General features: G+C 42.3%; 1 protein-coding gene across 1 annotated transcript in view; it reads left to right on the plus strand.

Moving 5' to 3' along the window:
• LOC124720239 (period circadian protein) overlaps positions 1-22,961 on the plus strand; it is a 200,965-nt gene that overhangs the window by 136,147 nt on the left and 41,857 nt on the right. Inside the window, exons 12-17 of the mRNA XM_047245556.1 lie at positions 63-181; positions 4,004-4,138; positions 10,689-10,844; positions 14,075-14,198; positions 17,436-17,612; positions 19,402-19,588. Coding sequence (XP_047101512.1) covers positions 63-181; positions 4,004-4,138; positions 10,689-10,844; positions 14,075-14,198; positions 17,436-17,612; positions 19,402-19,588 — 898 coding nt within the window. The remainder of the gene's footprint in view (positions 1-62; positions 182-4,003; positions 4,139-10,688; positions 10,845-14,074; positions 14,199-17,435; positions 17,613-19,401; positions 19,589-22,961) is intronic.

Genomic DNA, 22,961 nt, shown 5'->3' on the forward strand with positions numbered 1-22,961 from the left:
GTAGCAAACTCTCGACCTGCAGGCAGGTGCTTGCGCCGACACTAACCAGCTTCTGCCCACAGGAACGCAGCTCTGTGACGTTGGGCGAGATATCGCCACACCGCAACTACTATGACAGCAAGTCGTCGTCAGAGACGCCGCCCAGCTACAACCAGCTCAACTACAACGACAACATCCAGAGGTGCGTAGTGTGGCTGTGTCGTTTCTCTGCTTCCGGGCTCTGTTCTCGATGTATAAATACGGCTTCAGTGAGTTGTTGACAGTATCGCAAAAGGTCTTGGAACTAAATTGGGCGAGGAATTTACCGTCAGGAGGTGAAATTTGTAGAACTGCTGATAGCCATACAAAAGTAAAATTGACATAATGTCTAGCTTCTGGATCTAAAAGATCCTTCCTCAGGGAGGAGATAGGGGTATTTTGGAGAAGGGTAAAAGGAAAGGGCAAGTCACTCCGACCCCAGGATGGCAGGGACCCAACTGAAGTTAGGACAAGGGAAGATTGAAATGAAGGATAAGGCAAAAGAGAGAGTAGGTCAGAGACAATAATTTTCTCAAGTCCGTACGGTGTCTGTATATAAATGTCAGTTACTTGTGTTGCATTACTTAGTGACCACTGAGTCCCATGAAAAGGTAGCCCTTCCTTAAAATTATGTAATGCAATCTTGACTATTCTCGGTTACAGTTCTTCAGACACCCGCATATGAATAGCGAAATAATTTAGTATTGGCTGTTGCTTAACTTGCCCTTTTGTGAGTCCAATTTGAATCACCCTAATATAATTTAGTTTTTTTCTGATTACCAAGATATAAACCCATTCTTGTGTATTCTTCCATAAAGTTGTTATACTGCATTGTGGCCTTGTAACACTACAGTATCATAAAAAAATGTAACAGAATGACAAGCACCTGCCCTCAAAGATGTTCATGGAACATACCTTCTGAGACCTGAAAATAATTTATTAAATCAAAGAGTGGTTTGTTTATGAACATCTACTACTTGCAGAAGTGGTTTTGATGAAAAAATTGTTTGATTTAGACATAAGAATATTTTGTTTAATTACTCCTGCACAAAGCATTTTGCTAGGCCACGGGCTGATCACTTCTGCTATCTTACAAAATTGGTACATCAGTTAATTAAATTTATGAAAGGTGTGAATGTGAAATAAAGTGTCAGATTTGCATTGACTTTACAATTATTTTTGTACCTTGAGAATACTAAAGTTTTACACAAGCCGAAGTGATTAAGGTTACTCAAAACTCATTCTGCTCTCAGCACAATCACTTGAAGACCAGTTGTTTAATATATGTTCTAAAAGTGTGGAAGATGGAAAACCTATTTGATGAATGAAATACCAACTCACTAAACCTGTTTGTAAATTATATGCAATTCATAAACTGTATGGAATCTGCCCCACGGAATTGTAATTGCAAAAACGACTCTCCCATAGAATTTAATGTCTGGCGCAGATAACTCTTGGCAAGACAGCATAGTTTGCTCACTTTTAGTAACGGAAAAATGTTATCTTCCAATCCTGAATAGACGTATGAGAGGAGCTTTATATTTCAGTGAAGTACTTCACACATACAAACTATTTCTGCTTTTGTATATGTCTCTCTCTCCGTCTCTCTTATTATGTACAAAGAGTGAATCAAAAAGGACTTCACAAATTTGGAATGATATAGAAATGTATTGAGACAACTTACAGAATTGATTGACATCATTTTGTAGCAGACAACCCCAAGTTTGATCCACACACTGCATCAGTACCCTATTCTGCCACCAGAGTGCCAGCATAATACACAACTAAAATGGCTACTTTCACTGGTATGGAGCGTGCTCATTGTTTGTTTCTGTTTCATGAAACGAACTCTGCAACAACAGTTCATTGTAAATTTCACACCAAAAGAACCTGCGAACAGGCCTACAATTTATTCTTGGCACAAGAACTTTGTTGAGACTGGTCATTCACTGCGGCGTTGTAAATCGGCAGGTCACCTGCACGTTGATGATAATGTCGAACAAGTTAGGATGACACCACTGGATTTCTTTGTCTCGGGTTTCATTAAATACCGTATGTATGTTCCTCCCATACCAAACAATTTAGTCGACTTGAAAAATTGAATCTATGCTGCCGTTGCACGAGTTATGTTTCATTTTCTGGAACAAGTGTGCAAATAAATTGATTACCAGTGGGATATTTGCTGCATCAGAAACCGAACCAAAATGACACTTGACACTTATATGTGAAACTTCAGATTGTTTTCTACAAAATGATGGATATACTGATTCTGTAAGTTATCTCAATAAATTTCTATGTCATTCCAAAACTGGAAAGTCCTTTTTGAGTTACCTTGTATACGCAGCTCCTTTCAATAGCACACCATTTCACACTGTAAGAAAGTAAAGTTTTTCTCTACCATGGGGCTGCAATGAATAGGAAGAATGCATAGACTTTCTTTTCTTTCAGAACTTGTGCATATATGCTTATCATCTACATGCCCTCACCCCTCATTGACATACCCCAAAGAACTTCAGCAGAGAAACCACCGTAATAGATGCCACAGAAAAAGTTCATCAGTGGGTTCAGAGATAACGGCAAAAGTTGCTCGTGAATAATTGATTCGTGATACACTGAATCTATGGAAGTTGGCAAATATGCATATATAACAGACAGTTTTGAAGTTGGTGCCTGAAACCAGGTCCCCTCTCCCCAATATTCTCCCAACACCACCCCTGCCACTTTCCGTCACCTTCCTAACCTCCGTAATGTGCTTTTCGAGCCGTGTAATGTGCCCAAACCATTAGGGGTACCCCTAAGTTTCTATCCCTGCAGTTGTAGATCAATTTTCAAAGCCACTCACATTGTTTGTTGACTAACTTGTGTTGACTGCACAGAATTTTATACACATAAGATCGTCCCTAAACTGTCTGGGTGCATGAGTGGACACAGAAAAACTGTCCGCCTTATGGACACCCAGTACCCAATTGCTGAGCGTACTGTGTAGTATGACTCTAGGTATATGAAAGTGCAGTCCTGCAGTCATTGTCGTAGTTGATAGCTGCAGAGTAAATGTGAGGTCTGCAGGTGTCCCTTACGTGTGTAAAACTGATGCATAAACAGAAGATTTCATTAGTTGTTGAAATCAAAATTCTGTGTGAAGGCTTTTGACAGTTGAATTTTTTGTTGTTTTTATAAACCCATAACTTGACAACAGTGCCACGTGTTATTCTGAGACACTTTCGGTAATTGAACATTTTCTAAAAATGTCCGTTTGCAAATGATTTGCAAAATTTTAGTGTGAGGTTCTACCACTAAACAAATTTGTGAAGTTTGACCAAAACAACTTATTGCAAAATTCCTGCAGATTGCTTGATTTTACATGTACATTTAGTATGAAAAAATCGGTTCTCAGTGGATTTTGCACAATTTCACTGATGCTCAAGAACAAGCTCGTGCATGGAAATGCTCAAAAAATTTGATTGAGGAAGTCCGAAATCTGCATAGAATGTTGTGACACGAGACAAAACTATTACAGAATGAATACATTCTAGAAACATTCCCCAGGCTGTGGCTAAGCCATGTCTCCGCAGTATCTTTCTTCCAGGAGCGCTAGTTCTGCTAGGAGAGCTTCTGTGAAGTTTGGAAGGTAGGAGACGAGGTATTGGCGGAATTAAAGGTGTGAGGACGGGGCGTGAGTCGTGCTCGGGTAGCTCAGTCGGTAGAGCACTTGCCCGCGAAAGGCAAAGGTCCCGAGTTCGAGTCTCGGTCCGGCACACAGTTTTAATCTGCCAGGAAGTTTCAAGTTTCAAAACTATTACAGTTTGGGTGCTTAAGGTAACTGATGTCCAGACACTGACATTTAAATGCTGTAAGTGTGAAGAAAATCGAAGAGGTGTGTTCTGTAATGTCTGAGAGTTAGAAAAGTTTTTTGGCTATCTTCGATGTCCCCTATCTGGTGCCTTCTCTTCGGAGTAGCGATTGTGACAGTATTGTACACCCACAGGTTCTTCGAGAGCAAACCGAAGACAATCCCGTCAGACGATTCCGGTGAGCGGCTGATGGCATTGGAGCCGACCAGCCGCAGCACTGACGAAGACACCAAGGCTGCCGCCGCTACCAACGACAGCCGTGCCACCAGGTAACGCCTTGCAAGCTTGCTCATCTGGACACAGTGTGATATTTTATTATGATAGTAACAAAAATAGTGCTTTTGTGGCCTCATTGGACCACTTTAGTCAAACGTTATCTGGCCATCTTCTTCGATAAGTACATTTTGTTCCTTGGGAGTTTCCAATATTGTTTCATGTGTTCTGATCTTTTTCATTTTTCGTCATCTGTAAGTACACATTTAATGCGTGTTGTTTGTCTGTTTCTTTTTTTAAATCTCATTTTCTTGTTTTTCAGTTTTTTGAGATTTTTGTGTTTCGTTTTGCAGATCATCCAGGCTAGTCCTTTGTCCACTACTTCTTCTGTATCCTCTCTAATTTCCGTGATTCATCCTACATGTTGTTTCAGATTCCATAGTTTGTCTAACTCTTCTTGTTAATCTGATTTCAGTTGTCATGATGCGGGCAAGGAAAGAAATCCTGTTCTTACGTATTGCACCTATAGTAGGCCACTGTTTCCTGTAAACCACTTCATTTGGCACTACCCTCCATTATCCTTTTTTATAAAAACAACGATAATAATAATAATAATAATAATAATAATAATAATAATAATAAGGAAATGTGTAATTGCTTAATTTTGTGGACTGTGTACATCTCGTCATCACAGTTTTGTTGCTGTTCTCCCTGACATTTCAACATTGGTAAAAGTGATGGATGGTTATTTACATAAGTATTTCCAATCACATTCAGTTTTACCGTCTTACAGCTGATGTGTTTTGATTCTCACTGGCCATCTTGTAATTTTTTCTGGAATTCCTTCGCTGGATATTTCTTATCTTTCGCAATGCTCCACTGACCGATATAGAAAGCACCATCAAGCATCACCCAGATATTTATCAAACTTTTGCAGATATGCACACCGTGTAACAGATATTAACATTTTCAGATGATGTGGTTGTGTTTGAATTGACCTAGGATTTTCTCATAACGTGGTAGCCGCACAGCATCTACATCTGTAGCCACCTTTCATGTGTCCACTAGATGCTGCCCTGTAGTGGCTGCAGCTATGACTAGTTCATATGTCTTGAATATTAGCAGTTAGATGAGCAAATGTAGGAGCCATTTCCATATGCAGTACATGATGGTCTTTGTTTCTGAGCTGTGATTGAATTTATTTCTAAAAGAGATGTTTTGCACGTGGATTAGATACAAAAAAAAAAAAAAAACTATTCTGCTCAAATTTATACTCCGGGTTTTGTATTAATAATTAAAGTTATGTATTTATTTTCATAATTATTGTAGGGGTTCCTTTCGAAGCAACTGCAACTCTAAACGCAACGTGAGTAGCAGTGACAGGTTGTTGTATTTCCAGTTTTACACAATGAACACTTGGTGTCCCATTATAAAGGGGTTTCATCTGATGCTGGCTTGGATTGACAGTAACCGTGGAAGTGGAGATAATGGGTTAACTGAAGACAGTGATCTTGATTTCTGAACAAAAAAGTCACTGTTGTCTTGCCTTATGTCAGAGAATGGGAACAAAGAACCATTAGGAAAAAAATATAAAACTGTTGTTCCTGAAAAACACGCAATAGAAGCAAAACATCTACCATTGCATAGCACCTTAAGGCACTGTGTACACTCTAGCACAAAGAAGGAACTTCACAGAAGCAGATGAGAGCGTGCTTCGTGTCAAGTAGCGCTATGCCTAACAGCAGAAAGGAACTACCGTTTTACTGTATCACGGAAAGTAATGACATTTCATGTGCAATGGCTCCATTTGTAACTACACCATATGTGTTTATATTGTTGTGTCTAGTTTATGTCTAATAATTTAATAGACACAAGGAAATATAAAAAAAATAATTTTTAATATTTTGAGTCTGGAAAGATTAAAGGATGAAACTTTCATTCCGTTCAGAGCTGATGACCATCATCATCATCATCATCATCATCATCAACAACATGATGTGTAACCCCCATAGGCATGAGTACACTTTTGTTTCCATTGTGGTGTGGAAGCAAACAGCCTGTGAATGTCTTCTTGAGAAATTTCTTGCCATGCCTGAAAGACATGCTCTGTGAGTCTGTGAGGCTGGAGTCTGGAGTCTGGTTTGAAAGTACACGCCTCCCCATCAAGTCACAAATTGGGGGACGAGGCAGGCCACTGCAGTACGGGGTCTTGTGTAATCCTGCTGGAGTATGTTATTCGTTACGTGCCATTCTTTCCACGCACAAGCCAGCATTCAGCCTCCCTTCATCAGTTATCAAATCAGACCTGCAGTACAAAAGTGTGACCATCAAAGGCAAAGGGTAACAGAGGAGTTGGAGGCCTGTGCACCTTGAAAATCACTGTCTCCTGTCACATTTCACTAGGCTGCATAAGGGCTCTTGATGTCAATATGACTGCCACAAGCAGAAGTGAGACTCAGAGATGAACATCGCAGATTGCCACTCGGGTCCCAGTTGACTCTTGCTTGCTCTGCACTGTGAAAGTCTCTGCGATCTGCGCTACGGTTTCAGCAATAAACAGTGCACGGCAACTCGAAATCTCAACTGACCATTCAGTAATCTGCTCCTTGCAGTTTGTTGTGACACAATGCCTGTAACCTTCACCCAGATTTCAGATGTTGTCATCTGCAAAAGTACAAGGGCGCTAGGAAACTTTTGCAATATGACGCAACAATAAGACGCAGGAGACTAATTGTTGCTGTGTTCTGAGAGTACTTCGTGCTTGCATTTTTAGCTGCTGTGCCAAGTCTGTGGGCCAAGTTGATCACTAGCAGGGTTAGTTTTAAGTGGTTGCTATGGCGTCGTGGTGACAAAGTGAGATTCGAAGAGTTTTGCGATACAACTTCACACGTGGTTTAAACGTAGATCAGTGCTTTGAAGAATTGACTCTTGTAATCAGTGATGTGTATCCACATCATTGAACTATATTCTGGTGGTACAGAGAATTCCAAAGAGGGACTCTGGAGGATGCTGAGAGAATGAGAAGGCCATGACCGTCAGTTATGGAGGGAAACATTAATTCTGTGGGGAAAATCCTAGAAGAAGACAGGTGAGTGACCTATTGGCAGATAGACGATACCTTAGTGCTAAATGCACTAGCAATTCATTTGCTAGTAAAGAAACTTTGTTGTCTCTGGGTGCTGCATAGACTGACAGAAGAGCAGACGACACTCTAACATGGAAAGTAAGCGTTTCCAGACACATGTCCACATAACATATTTTCTTTCTTTGTGTGTGAGGAATGTTTCCTGAAAGTTTGGCCGTACCTTTCTGTAACACCCTGTATACAATGCTGCAACCTAAACAAATGCCCTCAGAGTTTTCCTAACACAGAAACTTCTATTGAATGGAAAAAAAAAATTCTGTCTTCTATAAATGTTGTTCTTGCAGAGATCTCTCACGTTTTCTCAGCACAATTGATTAATGGTGTGCTTATGGGTGTTTTGCCAGTTTCTTTCCACACTGTACACAATATTTTGATAACTGATCAAGCTGTTTTCTTCATGAGCCGTGAGTTTTGCTGTCGTGTGTACTCAGAATCTAATTGGAGTCCAGACAGTGGGAACACACCGAGCAAGGTGGCACAGTGGTTAGCCTACTGGACTCGCTATCAGGAGGACAACAGTTCAAACCCGTGTCGGACCATCCTCATTTAGGTTTTCCCTAAATTGCTTCAGGCAAGTGCAGGGATGGTTACTTTGAAAGGGCACGGCTGACTTCCTTTCTCGTCCTTCCCTAATCCGACGGGACCAGTGACCTCGCTGTCTGGTACTCTCCCTGCGAATCGACCAACCGACCGACAGTGAGAACAATAAAAGCAAAACTTTCAGAACCTGAAGAAAAGGGCTTGGTCAGCCATTGAAATATTGTGCACAAAATGGAAATGACGATTCAGCGGAGCACCTGGAGCCACACAATTTTCTTTTTACTACAGGTCTTCATTTTATATCCTCTCTATTTCAGGTATTGTGAGTTATATTGCCACTCAAATAATAAAACTCATCGACTACTTTTGGTCTCTCAATGCGCCAGCATCACCTCACTGATTTCAACTATGCAGCATAACCCACGTTTTACGTTAAAGTTATTATCACATGTAAGTGGAGACAAAAGTGTTAGCACAAAATAGAAGAAATTAAATATGGCACAAATCCGAGCAAAAGACCAATATTGTAAAAGAAATGTTTTTTGGAGTCTTCAGTCTCCTGACTAGTTCGATGGGAACACCACGAAATCATAACCTGTGCCAACCATTTTATCTCCGAGCAGCATTTTCATACTGCACCCTCAATTATTTGTCAGATGTATTCAAATCTCTGTCTTCTCCTACCTCATTCCTTAACTTAATAGTCAACCTAATTATTAACATTCTTCTGTACTACGTCTCAGATGCTTCGATTCTCTTCTGTTCAGGTTTTCCCAAAGTCTGTGCTTAACTACCACACAATGCTGTGCTCCATACATACATTCTCATAAATTGGTTCTCAAATTTAGGCTTACGTTTCTCTTGGCCACGAATGCCCTTTTTGCGAGTGCTAGTCTGGTTGTTATGTCCTGCTTGCTCTGTCCGTCATGGGTTATTTTGCTGCCTAGCTAAAAAAATTCCTTAACTTCATCTACTTTGTGATGACCAGTCCCGATATTAAGTTTCTTGTTGTTCTCATTTCTGCTACTTCTCACTATTCTCCTCTTTTTTTCAATTTACTCTCAATCCATATTCTTAACTCATTAGACTGTTCATTCCAGTCAGCAGGTCTTGTAATCCTTTTTCACTTTCAGTGAAGATAGCAATTCTCATCACCAAATCCTATAGCTGATATCCTTTAACCTTGAATTTTTGTTCCATTCTTGAATGTTTTTTAATTTGTGTCATTACTTCTTCAATGTATAGGTTGAACATAATTGGTAGAAGACTACATTCCTGTCTTCCACCCCTTTTAATCCAAGTACTTCATTCTTTGTCTCCCTTATTCCCACTTAGTTCTTGCACGTATTGTACACTACTGGGCATTAAAATTGCTACACCACGAAGATGAGGTGCTACAGATACGAAATTTAACTGACAGGAAGAAGATGCTGAGATATGCAAATGATTAACTTTTCAGAGCATTCACACAAGGTTGGTGCTGGTGACAACACCTGCAACGTGCTGACATGAGGAAAGTTTCCAAGCGATATCTGATACACAAACAGCAGTTGACTGGCGTCGCCTGGTGAAACGTTGTTGTGATGCCTCGTGTAAGGAGGAGAAATGCCTACCATCACGTTTACGACTTTGATAAAGGTCGGATTGTAGCCTATCGCGATTGCGGTTTATCGTATCGCGACATTGCTGCTCGCGTTGGTCGAGATCCAATGACTGTCAGCAGAATATGGAATTGGTGGGTTCAGGAGGGTAATACGGAACGCCGTGCTGGATCCCGACGGCCTCGTATCACTAACAGTCGAGATGACAGGCATCTTATCCGCACGACTGTAACGGATCGTGCAGCCACGTCTCGATGCCTGAGTCAACAGATGGGGACGTTTGCAACACAACAACCATCTGCACAAACAGTTCAACGATGTTTGCAGCAGCACGGACTATCAGCTCGGAGACCACGGCTGTGGTTATCCTTGACGCTGCATCACAGACAGGAACGCCTGCGATGGTGTACTTGACGACGAACCTGGGTGCACGAATGGCAAAACGTCATTTTTTTCGGGTGAATCCAGGTTCTGTTTACAGCATCACGATGGTTGCATCCATGTTTGGCGACATTGCGGTGAACGCACATTGGAAGTGTGTATTCGTCATCGCTATACTGGCGTATTATCCGGCGTGATGGTATGGGGTGCCATTGGTTACACGTCTCAGTCACCTCTTGTTCGCATTGACGGCACTTTGAACAGTGGATGTTTCATTTCACATGTGTTACGACCCGTGGCCCTACCATTCATTCGATCCCTGCGAAACCCTACATTTCAGCAGGATATTGCACGACCGCGTGTTGCAGGTCCTGTACGGGCCTTTCTGGATACAGAAAATGTTCGACTGCTGCCCTGGCCAGCACATTCTCCAGATCTCTCACCAATTGAAAACGTCTGGTCAATGGTGGCCGAGCAACTGGCTCGTCACAATACGCCAGTCACTAGTCGTGATGAACTGTGGTGTCATGTTGAAGCTGCATGGGCAGCTGTACCTGTACACGCCATCCGAGCTCTGTTTGACCCAATGCCCAGGCGTATCAAGGCCGTTATTATGGCCAGAGGTGGTTGTTCTGGGTACTGATTTCTCAAGATCTATGCACCCAAATTGCGTGAAACTGTAATTACATGTCAGTTCTAGTATAATATATTTGTCCAATGAATATCCGTTTATCATCTGCATTTTTTCTTGGTGTAGCAATTTTAATGGCCAGTAGTGTATTTACCCATGTTTCCCTATAGCCTATTGCAGCATATCACATTGTCACTGTTCAAACAGTATGTTGGTGCCATTAACAATCTGACTTATAATGAGTCTTCAACTACGATATGCTGGCCGGAGTCGGAATCGAATAAGAAATTTACAAATTGTTTTTGCAGGAACTGCTTGTCGCCGGTGAATGACACCGGCTCTGGATCCAACTCTGGCAGTGGGTCGGGATCTGCCGGCGTGTCTGCCAACAACGTCAGTGTCGACACCGCAGAGGCCGAGGGAGACTACAAGCCGCCACATCTCACTGAGGCGCTGCTTTCCAGGTCAGCTGGCAGCACCTCACTCGCTTACACCTAAGTCTGAGCAGCTATCCTGTGCAAACCGATGTGAACTGCTTGCCAAAGGGAGCTTCCTCTACTACCTCTTTTCAGGATTTCTTTGCTTCCATTTTTGTATCGAATGAAGGAAAAATGCTGCTTAAATGGCACTGTGCGTGCCGAAATTAGTCTGATCTCATCATCGCTGCCCTTACAGGAGTGATATGTAGGTGGCTGAAATATATTGGTAGTTTCATCACTTAAGTGACAGTTCTCCTCAGTCGGCCTGTACAGCAGTGGTGCTCTGTCAGTCACAACTGAGTGGTCAGTTGCCGTGGCTTTGAGTCGGTCTTTTGAAACCTTTGTATGAAGTCTGTTCAGGAGAGCTGTTTTCATAAAATACCAATTTGTTGACAGAGTTCCGTACAGTAGTTGTAGGTGGTAAATCTGACAACACTGTCTCCATCTCTTTCATCTCCATCTGTATTTCACCACCTTTAAGGCTCATGCCGAGCGACCGTCTTCCCTCGTGTGGGGTGAGGTTACTACTTGGCGAGCTGTAATTCCTCTCGTTGTGAGCGGGGATTGCGGTGAGCGGGCAGAGCACTCAGAATTTGCTGCGATGTGAGGTGCGATGTACGATGTGGGGAGGGTGGGGGTGGCGGGGTTCGAGATCTGACTCCATTAGGCAACAACACAAACCTCGATTTTCCAGCTTCTGTGAAACAACGATGTGCATGATGGACATAATGATCAATTAAATACTTTTGTGTTACAAAAACTGAGATTACTGTTTGTATTGATAGGTGACCGCATCTCTTATTTTAGTTGCAGTGAAAACAGCACAAGAATACAAACCACAGTGACAACAATGCCAAGGATCTCACCAAACTTTTTTTCACGTGTGTGATATCTTGAAAATTGGGTAGTAAGCCTACAAACTTTTATGGGGAGAAAATTACCTTTCATGCATTTTGCGTAATTAACATGGTTCATTTTCACTATGGTATTGTTTTGTGCTTCAACCTGTATAAACTTTTGTGTCAGTAGAACTCTTAACTGGACGAAACTGCGAGCAGTAGATCTTGAGCCTAAGAAGGTTGAGCATCCGTGCTATACAGTAAATGATTTTTACAGTTTTTTCTTTGAGAAACTAATGAAGCAGTCAACATAGATCATTTATGTATTGATTCTTAGATATTTCCTGATTTTTTTTTTTTAAGAGATTCAGTCATGATGAATCCCCCCGCTACTGCCTACCCTGCAACTCAGAACTTGCTCTGTCCAAAATTAAGTGCGTCCAGAATGGAAAGACACTGGACTCGCATTCGGGAGGACGACGGTTCAATCCCGCGTCTGGCCATCCCGATTTAGGTTTTCCGTGATTTCCCTAAATCACTCCAGGCAAATGCCGGGATGGTTCCTCTGAAAGGGCACGGCCGACTTCCTTCCCCATCCTTCCCTAATCCGATGAGACCGATGACCACGCTGTCTGGTCTCCTTCCCCAAACAACCAAACCAACCAGTATGGAAGTCCTGCAGTCTGAAAGTCTCATCTGAAATTAATAATAATAATAATAACAGTTTTTTAATCTTTAGCATGTTGTGCATCAAGTAATAGGTACAGTTTTTTGGAATTTGAAAAAAAAAAAAATAATAATAATAAATGGCGGGCATTTGAAACAAAGATGTTGTTTTTTGCAATAGCTAATGAATAAATTAAAATTTAAAAACATTGCTCTATTACTCATTGCAGAGATGTCCAAGGGCTAATTCAGCGAAATTTCAGAAAGATACCTTTACCAGTGCGCTCGCAATTCGTGCCATCAGCTTCAGACACCGTATCTCAATACTGCCCACATATGCGTAGCAGTAGGCTACATTTTCTGTAATTCTTTGGTATTGGCTGAAGAACCTATTTTCTAAATTGTTCCCAAAGATTGCAGATATGCTAGTCAGACTGCTGTCTGTAGTGAGAACTTCACTTTGTTCTGAACTCTGCTTATCGAAAGTGAAGCGATTGAACACGAGGGACGTCTGTTAACCCAGCAATCTCCTGCTGTGCTCATGGTATTATGTTTCTATAAATTAATGTCTGACAGCACAGAGAGTTGGAACATGTGTAAATAATTTCTTCATGTACAGGTCCACAGCCTCAGTGTCTTGTGTTAATGATGAGCCTGTCAGTTATATTCCTGTAATCCACCGTGAGTATAAATTATATTACTGACCAGTTTCAGCTTACCGTATTTACTCGAATCTAAGCCGCACTTTTTTGTTTTTTTGTTTTTGTAATCCAAAAACTCGCCTGTGGCTTAGAATCGAGTGCAAAGTAAGCGGAAATTCTGAAATATGTTGGTAGGTGCCGCCACAACGAACTTCTGCCATCGAATATATGTAGCGCTACACAGGGATGCTTTGCAGGCACAAAGATAAATACTGGCACCAAAACCTCTGCGTCAGTAAATAAAAAAAAAAAAAAAAAAAAGGGTGGAAGACTAGCTTTTTTTCTCCGCCTCGAGTCAAGACCACTGCATTTTCGTACATTATCCAACGAAGTAAATACAAATTCCATATTGTTCATCTTCGAATGTAGCAGCATTTCAATGTACTACGAAAATCTGACTGGCAAGACTGTTTGGGATGTTTGTCAATATGGCCAACTCTACGTTCTGAATTTTTTCCTGCCTGTGAGAAGAGATCGTTGGTAATAGGAACTTTTATGAATTCTGAATCACATGCAGTACTCTCTTCACCATGAGAATAATACGAATATAAACATTTTGCCATGTATTCTTTCGTGTTTGCTGCTATCTCGTTTAAATCCTGTCTGCCTAATAAACTATGAAACTAGAGTGACACAACAGCAAATGAGGAAGAATATACATATCGTGTCATGTTTATATTCGTATTATTCTTATGCCTCATAGTGATGCAGTCAGAAATGAAGCACGGCAATTGACTAGATTTATAAATCTAAAATGACTAATTTCTGTGCAGAATGTAATGTAGTAAAGAGCCGTCTGCAGAGATTTTCAAACGGAGAAAAATGTTCGCTAAACTCTCGTTCAGAACATTTTCTATCATGCGCAGTCTATTATTTGGTTCTTGTTGATCATTATCAAAGAAAGCAGCAGTGTAAGTGACAACAAATAGCAGTCTCTTGCCATTGTTTCGCTTTATACGCACGATCCACTTTTGGGTCACAGAGTGTGAGTGGTCGGGGTGTGTTGCAGGCACAACGAAGACATGGAGAAGAGGATGGTTCAGCGGCACCGCGAGCAGCGCAGCAAAGGCGGCGACGGGAAGTGCAAGAGGCCCCACCACTGCCAGCCGCCGGTGCTGGCAGACAAGGCGCACGTGAGTCTCTGACAGTACCGTCTGATTATTAGTTACAATTTTGTATTCATTATCTGAAGTTTGCAAAAAAGTTAAATTTGTGATTTCCAGGTGATTTAGTCAGAACAAACTAAAGTGAAACCCCTTTATAACGTTCCTCCATATAATGTTTTCCTCTATGTTACGTCCGTTTTATTCGGTCCCGACTAAAAGCCCATATAAACAATGTTAAATTTTCCTCTTTACTGCGTTTCCTCTATATTACAATTTCCTCCATGTAATGCTCATATTTTTTTAACCCTGGTCAATTATTTACCTCTTTATAATATTTAAGTGACGGGATGTAGACGCATCGTTTTCCGTTCTGTGGATCACAGTTTGCGCCGGCTCGGAAAGCGTGGTTCGTATGTCAGCAGCGGAGCCCGGTCACGTGACATGTGACATGTGACGCACAATCTGCTTGTGATCTTTTTGGCGCCATTTCAGTCGATGTTTTGTATTCGTAGTGTATTGTGTGAGCTGAGCGGCAGACAGTGTATCTAGTAGGAATGTGTCTTCGATATAACTTTATTGAAGGTTTCATCAGTGGACATGAGTGAAAAGCGGAAGAATATTTCTCTGGAAGAGAAGGTTTCTCTTATTAAAGAAGTGGAAGCATCTCCTGGTGTGGGTCACGCGGAGCTAGCGAAGCAATTTGAACTGGCCCCCTCAACACACAACACTATTATGGGAAACAGATCGTCGATAATGGAAGAGTTTGACAATTGTGGAAATTCGAAACGTATGCATTTGAAGCCATCGACTTGATTTGCAAGAATTTCAGGAATTAATAGGCAGTGATTCTGTCACTTTTGAGGACTTTGTGGCTGTGGATGACAACGTGGCAGCCACAGGAGTACAAAGTATTGAGGACTGACTCATATTCTATAATTGGGTCAACTGAAGAATGGGATACCACCTGTCAGCTTTGGACAATGTCGTCATATCTTAAGAATCTGTTATACCTTTTTACAGTACAAACTGATCCATTTACTTTCAGCCATCCACCTATCGGGCCCCATGTTTTAATTACAAAAAACTAATCATTTGATACATTGATCATTTGCAATGAATATCATATTACAGTGTTGTGAAAATTTAAAATGTCATCTATGGCACCATTTGTCAAAGCTGATTAGTGGTATCCGGATCTTCAGTAATGCCCTATAATTATTATTTGGAAGCCTTCCTCTTTATAGTGTTTTCCTCTATACAGTGTTCAGAATTTGTGGTCCCTTGGAAAACGTTATATAGAGGTTTCACTGTAATGAACATCATCAAGAATTAATAGCACCAGATGATAACGCAGAATTGAATCGATTATAAAAAATTGTACTTATTACTTTCTTTGGGTAGGCACCACATCCCCAATAAATTTGGAGGAGGAACATCATACTACCAGGCCGTACTGCAAAATATTAAGTTCATTGAACCACCTGTACAATAGTTCTTTATTCCACTTACAAACAACATGTGGAAAAAATTATGCCACCAGATGTGGGTACTTTGTCACCCACCAGGGTAGCCGAGAGTGCTAACGCGCTACTTCCTGGCCTCGGGTAGGCGCGCCGGCCCCGTATCGAATCTGCCCGGTGGATTAACGACGAGGGCCGATGTGCCGGCTAGCCTGGATGTGGTTTTTAGGCGGTTTCCCACATCCCGCTAGGTGAATACCGGGCTGGTCGCCATGTTCCGCCTCAGTTACACGGCTCGCAGACATTTGAACACTTTCGCACTATTCCGTGGATTACACTCTGACGCCGACAGTTGGGGTGCACTAATTCCGTCCCGGGGGAGGGGGGGGGGGAGGGTGGGGATGGTACGGGGTGGCGGCAGGAAGATCATCCGGCCTCCCCTTAAACATTAACATCCCAAATCCGATTAGTGATGGCTGACCCTGCATAACTGCGGGACAAGGCTCGAGCGATAGAATATAGAATGTGGGTACTTTGTCCTTGCTTCAACAAAATATCACATATGTTTGGGTGTAGCAAAGGCATCAGTGTTTATCTTCTAAAATGTGAGGTGCATGACTTGATACTGGTCACAGTTTTCGTGTGCACAGTTTTACACATGTGACAATACCCTGACCATGTTTGTATAAGTGCGTTTTATACTTATGCAGTACAAGGTATGTCTTCATGGTGCTAGATGTGGTGTTTTAATGGTATGGTAATACCATCACAATCATGTTGTGCACCTTACATTTTAAAAGATGAACAGTGGTGACCGTGCTGCAGACAAATACTCACAGTGTATGATTCTTTTGTGAGACAAGAACAATGTGTCCACGTGTGTTGCTATAATTAATTACTATGTTTGTGTAACGCTACATCCAAGTTAGTTTATATTGTAGCTCTATTATTTTCATTATTGTTTGTTGTTATGTTTGTAAATGCACCTGAGAGTGTGCTGTGCACTAGTAGTGCAGAATAAAGTAATTTGAAGTGCAGCCTGCTGGAATAATTTCCTTCATTATTTGTACTTAGCTTTGGGGGCTGAATTTATTATTACTTGAGTACAAACATAATAATTAGTAATCTGGCAACTGTGTACGCTTGATCTTTTGTTTATTCATTGAATTAGCACCACAATTTAACAACGCTATTCATTTCTACATTCCAGAATTGTAGTATAACTTTTCGCAAATTCGGCCTGTACACAACTGCAAAGTAAACTTCCTGCGAAAATACTGTTCTCGAAAATACTGTCCCTACTGACTCTCGGTGGGCACTGCGCCCAAACTGTATATGAGTACAACAGTGAAAATCTTATAAGGCATTATTAGAATGACCGCCAAGTTAGCCGACGGTACTAATGCGCCGCTTCTGGACTCGAGTAGGCGCACCGGCCCCGAATCGAATCAAAGCCGGCGCATTTAAAGGAAGCACGAGCGTCGTCCTGATGTCGTGCTCGTTCGTAACGAACGCATTCGTTCCACTTACACTGCCGATTTCTCTGTCGTACTCGCCCCTCAGGTGTTCTTGTGACAGGGTTACGTGTTGTTACGGCAGACGTACGCGAAGTTACGAAATGCAGTACAGCTGATGCTACACCTCCGTCTGACACTCTACGAAAGTCTCCGTCTGACACGTTCCCGACTCTCTACTATTCCGCGACACTACAGGAGACCTGGCGATACGCCTCCGTATTAGACGACTGCTGTCAGTCCTGCCGAGTGGTGTAAGACACTGCAGACTCACAGTCGCGCGTTCGCAGGTGGAGAGCGCGGCCCCTCCCGCAGTGGCCGCCCAGGTGCCGGCGGGTGCGGCGGCCCACGGGACGAAGCGCAGCGGCAGCCACTCGTGGGACGGCGAGCCGCTCAAGGCCAGCAAGCACTCGCACGCGCCCTCGCCGCCGGCCGCCCCGCCGCCCCCGGCGCCCCTCCGAGACGAAGCGCCGCCACCTGCCGCTGCACCGGGCCCGCCCCCGGCGCGGTCGCCTGCCGCCGCCGAGGGTGCGGGGCTGAGCCTGTGGCCGCCGTTCTCTGTGGCGATGACACCGCTGCATCCGCCACAGCCCTGCAAGACGCGAGGGTGAGTTTTGCCGATCGCACCTTCTCTCGATTGCTACGGCTGTTTGCTGGCTGTCTGCCTATCCCGTATCACTGGGTAGGTCAGGAAGATCCACAGAACACCTACTATTGAAGGATTGTCTCACGAAAGTGCTAACTTACCTGACTATTATTTTTTAGGTATTGCTTCTTACATGTTGATTCAAATTCTGAAGGTGGCAGGGGTAAAATAAAGGGAGCAAAAGTCTATTTACAATTTGTACAGAAATCAGATGGCAGTTACCACAGTCGAGGGGCATCAAAGGGAAGCAGTCGTTGGGAAGGGAGTGAGACAGGGTTGTGGCCTCTCCTGGATGCTATTCAATCTGTATATTGAGCAAGCAGTAAAGGAAGCAAAAGAAAAATTCGGAGTAGGTATTAAAATTCATGGAGAAGCAGTAAAAACTTTGAGGTTCGCCGATGACATTGTAATTCTGTCAGAGACAGCAAAGGACTTGGAAGAGCAGCTGAATGGAATGGACAGTGTTTTGAAAGGAGGATATAAGATGAGCATCAACAGAAGCAAAACGAGGATAATGGAATGTAGTCGAATTAAGTCGGGTGATGCTGAGGGAACTACATTGGGAAATGTGACGCTTAAAGTAGTAAAAGAGTTTTGCTATTTGGGGAGCAAAATAACTGATGATGGTCGAAGTAGAGAGGATATAAAATGTAGACTGGCAATGACAAGGAAAGCGTTTCTGAAGAAGAAAAATTTGTTAACATCGAGTATAGATTTAAGTGTCAGGAAGTCCTTTCTGAAAGTATTTGTATGGAGTGTAGCCATGTATGGAAGTGAAACATGAACGATAAATAGTTTAGACAAGAAGAGAATAGAAGCTTTCCAAATGTGGTGCTACAGAGGAATGCTGAAGATTAGATGAGTAGATCACATAACTAATGAGGAGGTATTGAATAGAATTGGGGAGAAGAGAAATTTGTGGCACAACATGACTAGATTTATTTATTTATATACTTGTTCCATAGATCTGTCCATGTGAGCAAGTCACTCAGTTGTGGAACGTGTCAATGTACATAATAAAATACATAGAATAAAGACATTGTTATAGTATTAATAACAGTGCACAAAAGTCATACTTATTAGCTTAAAAACTAGTCAACATAAATGTGAAGATAGCAGTTTCATATTTAGGGCATTATTGCATCTATTTTGACCTTGAACAGTAATCAGAAGAAGGGATCGGTTGGTAGGACATGTTCTGAGACATCGAGAGATCACATATTTAGTATTGGAGGGCAGCATGGAGGGTAAGAATCGTAGAGGGAGACCAAGAGGTGAATACACTAAGCAGAAGGATTTAGATTGCAGTAGGTACTGGGAGATGAAGAAGCTTGCACAGGATAGAGTAGCATGGAGAGCTGCATCAAACCAGTCTCTGGACTGAAGACAACAACAACAACAACAACAACAACAACAACAACAACAATTCAAGAGGAAGTTTCAGAATAAGAATGTTATTCCTAACTATGGCAGGGTAATGGTTAAGAGCAAAAGTTCAATGGTAATTAAAGCTAAAACAGAATGTGTGAAATTCCAGAGACTAGAGTACTCTTTAGAGTGGTGTCACTAAGATTTTGTCTGGTGAGCCAGTTACACACACTGGTACACAGCTGACAACTCTGCTCGTCTGCTGCAGGAACTTCTGCACGGGCGGCTGCTCCCACGCGGCCCCGCAGATCCTGCCACTGTACTACCTGCCGGCTCCGACGCCTGCCTCCGCCGATGCCACTCCTGTGGGGAGCGGCACCCGCCCCCACCAGCAGCCACACGCCCCCGCCGCCTTCCTGCAGCAGCAAGGTGAGTGCAGCTCTTTGCCGGTCGGTACCGCAACTTCCCGAGGTCGCTATTGACGGTTCAGTGATAAAGGGCAGTCAGATAAAAACAAGACAGACATATAACTTGCACGGCACAGAACCTCGGTAATGCAGGTAGCTGTGTTGTCCTCTATTGGGAATTTGCTTTCTTGTGATGTATCGATGTGTTTCTCATCCTCACTGACAGTCATTTCGACAACATTCTTGATGGGTTTGACTGCCATTGAACATGTTAAAACATCTTGAAAGTGTATGTTCTTGAAGCTACAACCGAGCAACGTTGATATGGCTAATATGTTCACATGTGCAGTTGCTACATCTACATCTACATTTATTCTCTGCAAGCCACCCAACGGTGTGTGGCGGAGGGCACTTTACGTGCCACTGTCAGTACCTCCCTTTCCTGTTCCAGTCGCGTATGGTTCGCGGGAAGAACGACTGTCTGAAAGCCTCCGTGTGCGCTCGAATCTCTCTAATTTTACATTCGTGATCTTCTCGGGAGGTATAAGTAGGGGGAAGCAATATATTCGATACCTCATCCAGAAACGCACCCTCTCGAAACCTGGCGAGCAAGCTACACCGCGATGCAGAGCGCCTCTCTTGCAGAGTCTGCCACTCGAGTTTGTTAAACATCTCCGTAACGCTATCACGGTTACCAGATAACCCTGTGACGAAACGTGCCGCTCTTCTTTGGATCTTTTCTATCTCCTCCGTCAACCCGATCTGGTACGGATCCCACACTGATGAGCAATACTCAAGTATAGGTCGAACGAGTGTTTTGTAAGCCACCTCCTTTGTTGATGGACTACATTTTCTAAGGACTCCCCCAATGAATCTCAACCTGGTACCCACCTTACCAACAATTAATTTTATATGATCATTCCACTTCAAATCGTTCCGCACGCATACTCCCAGATATGTTACAGAAGTTACTGCTACCGGTGTTTGTTCCGCTATCATATACTCATACAATAAAGGATCCTTCTTTCTATGTATTCGCAATACATTACATTTGTCTATGTTAAGGGTCAGTTGCCACTCCCTGCACCAAGTGCCTATCCGCTGCAGATCTTCCTGCATTTCGCTACAATTTTCTAATGCTGCAACTTCTCTGTATACTACAGCATCATCCGCGAAAAGCTGCATGGGACTTCCGACACTATCTACTAGGTTATTTATATATATTGTGAAAGGCTGTTTTTGTTTCTCTTTTCATAATACTCTTCAAATTCTCTCCAATGGTCTGTATTGGTTGGATGTTAAATATTTTGATACTCGACATACTAGTTACTGCCTTTACTCTCTGCCTGCAATGTATTTATCTAGTCAAATTTCTCGAGAAGCCAATCGTATACATCATAGCGTGTGTCAACCGTCTGTCAGATGTACAATATTTGCAGCTGTTATGGACAGGCTGTAAGTGTAGCAGTTACAGATTTATTGATCACTGGATGCTGCTGCAAATATATTTCTGCCATGCAGGACTTAGAATTCCATCTAGTGGATACATCTTAAATTAGATTGAGTGTGTTTTTTGGCAGTTTTGAAGATTAATGTTTTGTCTTTAGTGTCGATGTTATGACGTTTCAAAGACTGCAATATCCACATTATTGAAATGTATTTGTGGATGTTAAATCAAACAGTGGAAAATACAAGATGGAATGACAGTGTTATGAAAAGGATAGAGTGCTGCTCACCGTGTAGAGGAGATGTTGTATTGCAGACGGGCACAACAAAAAAGACTGCTATATATGTGAGCTTTCGACCCTAAATGCCTTCTTCCTAAACCAGACAACACACACACACACACACACACACACACACACACACACACACACACACACATTAAAATTCATGTGAACACAACATGCACACACCTGACCACTGTCGCTGGCCACTATGTGTGTTTCGTCTACTTCAGAAGAGGGCCTTTTGTCTGGAAGCTCATATGTTTAGCAGTCTTTCTTGTTGTGCCTGTCTGTGACTCAACATCTCCTTTATATGGTGAGTAGCATTCTGTCTTTCTCATAATTTTGTCATATAGAAACAAAGATTCTGTAACTTACCAAACGAAAGCGTTGGTACGTTGATAGAGACAATAACAAACACAAACACACACACAAATATCAAGCTTTCACAACCAACAGTTGCCTCATCAAGAAAAAGAGAAAGACGAAAGGATGTGGGTTTTAAGGGAGAGGGGAAGGAGTCATTCCAATCGCGGGAGCGGAAAGACTTACCTTAGGGGAAATGGGGACAGGTATACACTCGCTCGCGCGCGCGCACACACACACACACACACACACACACACACACACACACACACACACACACACACACACACACACATATCCATCTGCACATATACAGACATGTATGTGTGAGTGTATACCTGTCCCTCTTCCCCCTAAGGTAAGTCTTTCTGCTCCCGTGATTGGAATGACTCCTTACCCTCTCCCTTAAAACCCACATCCTTTCGTTTTTCCCTCTCTTTCCCTCTTTCCTGGTGAAGCAACCGTTGGTTGTGAAAGCTTGAATTTTGTCTGTGTGTTTGTGTTTCTATCAACATGCCAACGGTTTCGTTTGGTAAGTTACATCATCTTTGTTTTTATATATATAAATAGAGGGAAACATTCCACATGGGAAAAATATATCTAAAAACAAAGATGATGTGACTTACCAAACGAAAGCGCTGGCACGTCGATAGACACACAAATAAACACAAACATACACACAAAATTCAAGCTTTCGCAACCAATGGTTGCTTCGTCAGGAAAGAGGGAAGGAGAGGGAAAGACGAAACGATGTGGGTTTTAAGGGAGAAGGTAAGGAGTCATTCCAATCCCGGGAGCGGAAAGACTTACCTTAGGGGGAAAAAAGGATGGGTATACACTCGCATACACACACACACATATCCATCCACACATATGTCTGCTTGTGTCTGTATATGTGTGGATGGATATGTGTGTCACATCCTTTCGTCTTTTCCTCTCCTTCCCTCTTTCCTGATGAGGCAACAGTTTGTTGCGAAAGCTTGAATTTTGTGTGTATGTTTGTGTTTGTTTGTGTGTCTGTCGACCTGCCAGCACTTTCATTTGGTAAGTCACATCATCTTTGTTTTTTATATATATATATATATATATATATATATATATATATATATATATATATATATATATATATATATATATATATATATATATATATATAAAGATGAGGTGACTTACCGAACAAAAACGCTGGCAGGTCGATAGACCACAAACAAACACAAACATACACACAAAATTCAAGCTTTCGCAACAAATTGTTGCCTCATCAGGAAAGAGGGAAGGAGAGGGGAAGACGAAAGGAAGTGG

The sequence above is a fragment of the Schistocerca piceifrons genome, chromosome 11 (assembly GCF_021461385.2).
Source record: "Schistocerca piceifrons isolate TAMUIC-IGC-003096 chromosome 11, iqSchPice1.1, whole genome shotgun sequence".
Taxonomy (NCBI): Eukaryota; Metazoa; Arthropoda; class Insecta; order Orthoptera; family Acrididae; genus Schistocerca; species Schistocerca piceifrons.